The 8,539-nt window shown below is 35.0% G+C and overlaps 1 protein-coding gene across 1 annotated transcript; it reads right to left on the reverse strand.

Annotated features, from left to right (window-relative positions):
- On the reverse strand, positions 1-8,177 carry LOC134005499 (obscurin-like). Its single transcript, XM_062444425.1, has 14 exons — positions 8,081-8,177; positions 7,395-7,670; positions 6,563-6,835; positions 5,579-5,845; positions 4,737-5,003; positions 4,183-4,452; positions 3,353-3,655; positions 2,095-2,361; positions 1,269-1,508; positions 998-1,111; positions 844-859; positions 652-749; positions 454-504; positions 1-68 (listed from the first exon to the last, which is right to left on the reverse strand). The coding sequence occupies exons 1-14, from the start codon at positions 8,175-8,177 to the stop codon at positions 1-3; spliced, it is 2,607 nt and encodes an 868-aa protein (XP_062300409.1).
- Between the last annotated feature and the right edge of the window lie 362 nt (positions 8,178-8,539).

The raw sequence follows: 8,539 nt of genomic DNA on the forward strand, positions 1-8,539 counted from the left end.
TCACCGTTGCCGATTGGTCCGTCTCAGATGTGAATTCTGACTTTGTGCTCCAGAGTTGACATAATCATCTAAAACAAACCAAGAGCACAGATCAGTATGCAGAGTCATTTACAGTCTGTCCTTCTCATAGATGTGACTGTTAAATTCACTACGAGATAGTCAGAGACATCTATCCTGTGGCAGGTGTGCATGTAGATCAGGACTGTCATGACTCCAAACAGCTAATGGTAGCAGCCTGCTAAAATAATTACATTTTATGATTTAGACATTTTACACAAATATCCACATTTAAAAATCCTTCTACACATTCTGAATAAAGACTGTTTTGTACTAAAACGATGAAGCGTGAAACTGTGAAAAGAAAATTTGTTGGTTTTGTTTTGTACATTTATTTCCCTTAAATTATGCAACTGTTCCATTTCAGTCTGCTCCATGTTAAGGTTTATACTTTACCGTTTTCAGGGTCTTCGGAGCCTCTGATTGATTCATAGACACAAACATCACCTGTGAGCAACAAGTTAAAATCAGTAAAGTAAAAATGTTAATTGTACAATACCAATCACATATCATAATATTGTAATACAAATGGTGGATTTACAGTTACACTTAACAAATATTAAAAAAATGATTAGGATTAGTTTGAACACTGACCATGGAGAAGAGAATTGTAGATGTGATCTTGAGTTTCATTCAGGTTGACCATGTGATGTGTGGCAGAGTCCTGATTGGTGCTCTCAGACTGGATTGGTCTAAAACATTTAGCAAATACAATGAATATAATAAGTTACATTGAAGGTACTGCTGTTATGATCAAAATAAGAGAGAGGAGAGGTTTGTACCAACCTGACAGAGTGAGAATCTGTGAAAAGGATATTTAATGTTACATGGTTTTGTTTTATAAATTATTTTTCTGCTATTCAACATCATAACATCAGAATACAGCTTTGTATTTGAATAACTAAACAAAACATTTAACATCATAAGGAAAAAGTCTCACCTTTGGATCGTCTGTAGAGATACAACAGGATCAGGAGAATAATAAATACAACTACACAAACCAGCCCAACAATTAATGGTACAAGAGAGGAAGAGTTTTCAGGCCTGGACACTGCTGCAAGAGATAATAAATGATATGTTGAGATGATATATAGATAGTTATTGAATGTTCTTGATGTACAGTATAAGAAAACTAAACCTGTAAATATGAATTTCTCATCCACCACATTTATTTCAAAGACAGCAACACAGTTTACAAAAATCCTACTCACCCTGAACTGACATCCAACTCTGTGCTGATTCTTCTCCTGAGTATTTACACTTGTAGAAACCTTCGTCTGACTTTGACACTGCAGAGATATTCAGCTCTCTTCTGGTATCATTTTGGATGAGTTTGTCATTTTGATAGAAAGACACGGAAAGTAATTCTCCTCTCTTCAGTTTGCAGCCAAGAGTAACAGACTGTCCCTCAATCACAGGATGCACAGGGCTCACCAGGATAATATCTGCTTCTGTAAAACAGTCAAAGAATAAGAAGTTTCAGTCAGAGACCAGCTGGAGACCTTTAGAACAAGGAGACATAAAACTATAAGAAGAGATCACACATATACCTTTATTTTTCTCCAACTAATAAATCTCACAGAATCAGTGTAGCTGAACAAAGACCCAACATTTCAGCTTCATTACATAACTGTAAATATAGCTATGGCTAGTTAGCTCTAAAGCTAACAGGTACACATGAAAGAAACAGTGGATGGTTACTGTCACAAAAACACCTCTGACTAAATCAGCATTTTAATATCATCAAGAATAAAGAAAGGTCTTGTTATGGACCAAATATACTGAATCTATAAAATATTGATTTCCAGGTTTTAACTAAATATGAAGAAGCCCATGATATTTCTCTGTCATAATTTTAAGAAATAATAGTTTAATGGGCTTTTAGTTCATTGTTATAGAAAACAATATAACATAATTTTTCTATCAAAAGGTTAGGTATATAACTTGTTTGTCTACACAGGAAGTGTAGTTAGTGACACCATGTTGAAAATAATTTAAATACAAGTTGAAAATAAAATATATGTAATGAAAACATACTCTGTATAGTGATGTTGACTGCATTGCTGAACTCTCCTGATCCAGACTCACACCAGTACACTGCATCACTCTGCTGTGAACTGCTGATGTTGCATGTGGATCCAGTCATGAACCTCCTGTAATAACAGTCTGACCAGTAGCGGTCCTCAGGAAACCACCTCACTCTCCACTTAGTAAAGTTTCCTTCACAGCTCAGTGAGACAGAGTCATTGGTGAAGTGCTGCACTCTGTCAGGACTCACTTTGAGAGTCATTGCTGAATGAACATCTGAAAACATGTAATAAAAAACCAAGTAGAGAGATATTACATTTAAAAAGATCCTAATACAAATAAGTCTCTTATTTGTGCTTTTAATACTATTTATTGTTGAGAATAAAAAAATCTGAATCATATAAACGGTGCATCAGATGCTGTGTTTAGGTGAAACTGAGTGTTAAGAACATACAGAGCATATGGACTGACAGTGGAGACGTGAAGTGTGCTACAGAGTGGTTTGAGCTGTTTTATGGATGTTTGGATTATTTTTTCTATCTTGAAAACTTGCTACCAAGATAACTACAACAACTGTTCACTGTGAAGCTGTAAACAACCTAAATGTACCTGTCACCTTTCAAACATACAGGAGTGTGATTTTCATACTAAATGATGCTTCATTGTTTCTATTTAAAGTACTCGTCAAAAGTTTGGTGACATCTTCCCCTTGAATGAGAAAGTGTGTACAAACTTTTGACTGGTACTGTATATTCAGTGTTTTTCTCTCATCTGAGTTTTCTCAGGTTTCTAGTTGTTTCTGTGCTTTGTCCATTTACCTGATTTGTTTCCTGTTGACTTTTCTGGTTTTTCATTTCTAGATTTTGAATGTTTTGTATGCCTGTACATTATCTGACCACGAGATGAAGTCTCATTTAACCAGACCTATCCATCCTGCTGTGTCAGTAAAAGTAATGAGTATTGGCTGTAAGATGATCTCAGGTATCCAAAGCATTTAATGCGAAGAGGAGAGTTTGGTTTCAATAACAAGTAAAATACTAATATCTCAGTTTTTTGGTGCTTTAATGCTTTCAGATCAATTAAAGATGCAAAGAAGGAAATCCAGCTCAGTCCAGTATGTAAAATAATTCAACATCAACATTGTGTTTGGTGAAAAACTGAAATCTGGACTTGATGGAGAAAGGTCATAGGTTCACCACAATCAATACCCAGATAATGACATCACAACTGCTTCTTGACAGAAGGAGACAAAAACAAACAAACTCACCTCCAGACCAAACAAACCCAGGTTTGCTGTCTTGAATGTAATACACTGGGTCTCCTCTTCCAGCTCTACACATATGTCCTGCTGTGTGTGTCGGTCCATGAATGATGTAGGAATCCTGTTCAGTCCCATTGATGCTACCAGGTAGCAGCTCATAGATGGAAGAGTAGTCTGATAGTTTAGGAACAGTCTTATACCAGTAAAACCTCCATCCTGCAGATGGATGTTCAACCTCACAGCTCAGAGTTACTGAGTCTCCAGGACTCAGCCATGATGGAGACACAGTGAGGACAGCTGCTGGTGGATCTGTTGGAAAGTGATTTTCTCAGAATGAAAACATGTTATGATAAAACTTATAAAATTAACAGTAAATATATCTTAATCTAAAGTTGTATACATTTTATCTTAATATATTTGATATCTTAATATGAAAGATGTGTTGCTTGTGCTGTTAGACTCTTTCTCTGTTCATTTTGGGTCCAATCAAAAGTGTCTAGGGATTATTTCAGATATAAAATAAATTAAATATAATATATAATATAAATATAATGAGTTATTAGGTAGCTGAACGATATTAAGATGAAGAAACACTATCATAATTCATTAATCTGGAGTGAGGAAACACCAGAGGTAGGATAAAAATGTTAAAAATTGAGAATACAGTATAGCAATACATATTTTTTATGATACAACTTTAATCTCTATTTTAGAATTATAATTTATATTCATATATTTTATATATAAATATGTTATATGAATTTAATGAATCCATCTAAATAATTTTTTTGAACATTTGACATTTTCAGTGTAAAATTAAATATGATCAGACTTACTATAAGATACTGTCAATTTGATGTCAGCGCTCCACTCTGTTGAAATATGTTCATTTTTCTTTCTGCCTCTACATCTGTAGTTTCCACTGTGGTATGAGGAAGCTTTGCTAATCATGTATTCATTGTTATTTGGATATGTGTAACGAGGACTCTTCCATTCATACTCCCACTCTGTGTCTCCATCATGGATCTCACATCTCAGCATGATCGTCTCTCCGCTGTATATCTCAGTCCAGTTGGGTTGCACAGTCACAACAGCCTTATTTGGGACTGTTCGCATAAAAAAATGTATTAATTAAAAAAATTGATTTTTTTTTTCTCTCAAAAACAACATATACACAAATACTTTAACAGGACAAATGTGTTGAGGAAGCTTCTCTTGTTTCACATCTTTACACAACGTGAAACAGGCCATCATCAGAAGAATAAGAGCTACTAACATATAATCACTTTTTCATTATCATTCTCAGTTTTTGCTATCAATACCAAAATGACTCTTCTGATAATACATTTAATTAATACATATTTTATTTTTCCACAACAACAAAACTCACCAGTTTTCCTAACAGTGACTGCTCTGCTGTCCTCTGTGAAGATCTCTGGGTCTCCTCTTCCTGCTCTGCACTGATAGATGCCTCCTTCTGAAACCTTGTTAACTGGTTTAACATTTGTTATGGACTGAAGAGCAGAAAAACCTGAGTCACGTCTAAACCAGTAGTATTTCCAATCAGCAGAGGAATCCACAGAGCAGGTCAGTGTCACACTGCCTCCTACTGGTATGATGTCGCTGTCTGCTCTCAGTGTCGGTTTGGCTTTATTCACTGTTCAGTTCAGAGAAAAAACAAACTAGTATCAAATGGGATGAAAATTTCACATAGAAAAACTTTGAATATCAATTAAATAATCTAGCTAATACCATCATATAGAAGTTACAAACAGAGCAACATATGACTCTTCTTGGTCTTTGACTGATTTGGGGTTGTTGCAGAACAGTTTTTTATTTGATTCTTTTATTTTTGTTTTATTTTTTTGATTAACACCAGTCTAGTTGTGATGATCATGTGGTAACACTGGTGCTAAGCCTCTGTTCAACACATGATTCACTGACATTTATTATTATATTTATTAATATTTATTCACCTGTTGGAAGACAGCTGATATTTTATATTTTATGTTGTTTTCTGCACATTTCCATGTGAATCATTATAAATCAAAAGTACACTGTATGTTGTCTCTTCTTAAGTTATTCTGTTCTCAAACTAAAACAGAATTCGAGTCTCTTGCTGCTCATAGGAAGCTACGTTATTATAGGAAGGAGAAAATATTTACTGTTACCTTATCGAGATAGATTAAAACATAGAAAAACATGAATATGATATGAACATATTTGACTTACATGATCGTCTCAGTGTGACGGCTTCACTCCACTCTGTTGAGAAATATAAATCTCTTCTACCCTTACACATGAAGTTTACATTACTGGATGAAGAAGCACTGATTCTGAATTCTTTGTCTTTCTGAGATGAGACCCTGTTGTTTTCGCTCCATTCATATTCCCATCCAGTGTCTTCACCTCCCTCTATCTCACATCTGACAGTGATTGTCTCACCACTGTATATCAGAGGACCGTTGGGTTGCAGAGTCACAACAGCCTTGTTGGAAACTGTTCAAACATTAAAAAAAACACAACAACTAGAAATAAATGAATACAGATAAAATAAATAAATACAATTAAGACAGAAAAAACTACAAGGCAACATGAAAAGCATACAAAAAGATAAATTAAGTAATAGTTGGTGAAGTAATAAACTGAGGATCACAGTACTGTCAGTAAATGTAATGATGTGTCTGATCTCATGCTGAGAAAGGAGTCACCACTCGGGGGAGCCATTGGAGTAAAGAATCTGACCTACCGTCACTGACTCTGATCATTGTAAAATATACTCAATAAAATCATCTAAAAGCCACCTCACCTATTTAAAATCTAGATTGAAACAAAGGAAAACTATTTCAGCTGAAACATTGAGTTAAATTATATCCAATGTCAAGGAAAAGTCCACAAATAATACTGCATTAAACAGTCATGTGTTTTCCAGATATTTATAAGTTAAACTGAGCAGCATTAGGGAAGAACCCTCAACTCCTTTATTGTGTCTGTGTACAAACTGAAGTATTAATCAAATGTTGCATTATTACCATGATAAAGGATTTAATACATGTTCAAACTTCCTTCAGAGAGCTAAGAGGTACTGGACTACATCATCCATTCATTCAGGTTCTTGTTACCACATATGGTTCTCTTCCTCACTTCAGACACTGTTTAAGAATTACATTAAAATAATAAATGTTGTTTTATTCAAAAACAAATGACTTAACTCACCAGTTTCCTGAATAGTAACTTTGTTGCTGTCCTCTGTGTAGAAGACTGAGTCTCCTCTTCCTCCTCTGCAGTAGTAGATGCCTCCTTGATAAACACTTATGACTCTGTTTGGGTTAACATTTCTTATGAGTTGAGGTGCAGAAGACTCAGAGGTTTGTCTGAACCAGTCGTATTTCCAGTCAGCAAAACCGTCCACAGAGCAGGTCAGTGTCACACTGCCTCCTACTGGTGTGATGGTTTTGTCTGCTGTCAGTCTGGGTTTGGGTTTATTTGCTGGAAGCAAAAACAAAACAACAACTATAACAATTGTAATGAGATTTGACTTTTAGTGTTTTCCTCCATCATACTGATACACAACAGACAGCAGGCAGATTACTGGAAATTAAAAATAATATTAAATTAAATTTTCTTTGAAGATAGAAGAATGAGAACATTTCATTCAACATTACAATTTAAAGTTTATACAATTAAAATATATGTTGATTAAATTTGGTGCGAAGGGCTTTTATTTGCACTTGAGGACAGTCTGTTCACAGTCATGTTTCTTATAAACATTCACTGTATGAAAAGATGATTTGTAGCAGGAGGAAAAAGTTGGTGAAGTAATAAACTGAGGATCACAGTACTGTCAGTAAATGTAATGATGTGTCTGATCTCATGCTGAGAAAGGAGTCACCACTCGGGGGAGCCATTGGAGTAAAGAATTTGACCTACCGTCACTGACTCTGATCATTTTAAAATATACTCAATAAAATCATCTAAAAGCCACCTCACCTATTTAAATTTAAAGAATAAATGTTGTTTTATTAAAAAAATAAATGACTTCTCTCACCAGCGTTCTCAATGGTGACTGCATTACTTTCAGGTGTGACGGCATCTGGGTCACTTCTCCATCCTCTGCAGGTGTAAATGCCTCCCTGTGAGATACTGAATCTGTCTGATTCACCATCGTCTGCTGTCTGAAGACGAGTTCTTGCAGAATCTGTTGAGGTTTGTCTGAACCACTGATATTTCCAGCCAGCAGAGTTCTCCACATAGCAGGTCAGAGTCACACTCTGCTGTCCTTGTATGGTGTAACTGTCTGCTGTCAGTGTAATGTTGCGTCTACCTGCTGTTAAGTTTAGAAAAACAATAGGACAAAGAAATTCATGTAATAAACATAAAAAATGTATTTATATTGTTACAGAACACAAAGAAAACTGGTTTCAAACTGAATATAACTCAAATGAATTTAGCTTCTGTTTGCACCAAACTATAGCTTTTCTTTCTAAATGCTGCATGTGTGTTTTCTGTTACATTTACATGTGAATCTTAAATTGTAGTGCATTAAGCTCTCTCAACCTCCCTTTAGTTTAAAGCCTGATGATTAAGGGGGGGGAAAAATTCACTATTCAGCATTCACTTAGTTGTTTTTTTATTGAAGAATGAAAAGACAAAAATCCTTGAAAAGCTAAGTGGACCTTTTGAGCTAAGACTATTTTGTGCACATTTTTTCATCACATTAAAACAGCTACTCACCTTCCACTTGTATTTCTCTCTCTTCTGATTCTCCTCCTCCATCAAACTTACACTTATATAAGTTTCTGTCTGACACTGATACTGAATGAATGGTCATTTCTACAGTAGTGTCAAATGCTCTACGTGAATGATGGTTTTTGTCCATTTTAAGAGGCGATCCACCTCTGTAGAAAGTGGCTTTCTTACGATCCCTGCAGCGCAGAGTCACTGAGTCTCCCTCAAACAATCTGAATGAAGGACTTTCCAGGATCACATTATCATCTGTACAACAGAGGTATAGTCTTGGTTCATTAATCATCTCAGTTACTGTACATTTTTATATATTTCATAAAAACAAAGACATGACATCAGTGATTCAGAAGAAATATAATATCACTGTTAAATATATGTAAAGATTTTAAAGTGTGTTAAAATAATAAAAGCAGCTCCACGATCACCTGTTTTCTACATTAGTTTAAC

The sequence above is a fragment of the Scomber scombrus genome, chromosome 23 (assembly GCF_963691925.1).
Source record: "Scomber scombrus chromosome 23, fScoSco1.1, whole genome shotgun sequence".
Lineage (NCBI taxonomy): Eukaryota > Metazoa > Chordata > Actinopteri > Scombriformes > Scombridae > Scomber > Scomber scombrus.

Excerpts from the sequence above, each read along its gene's own strand:
- LOC134005499 (XM_062444425.1), bottom strand. The coding sequence starts at position 8,177 with ATGACCATTCATTCAGTATCAGTGTCAGACAGAAACTTATATAAGTGT. Across the intron at positions 2,362-3,352 it reads TGGGTTTGTTTGGTCTGGAG|ATGTTCATTCAGCAATGACT; the intron begins GTGAGTTTGTTT and ends ACATGTTTTCAG. Across the intron at positions 1,509-2,094 it reads AGTCAACATCACTATACAGA|AAGCAGATATTATCCTGGTG; the intron begins GTATGTTTTCAT and ends ACTGTTTTACAG.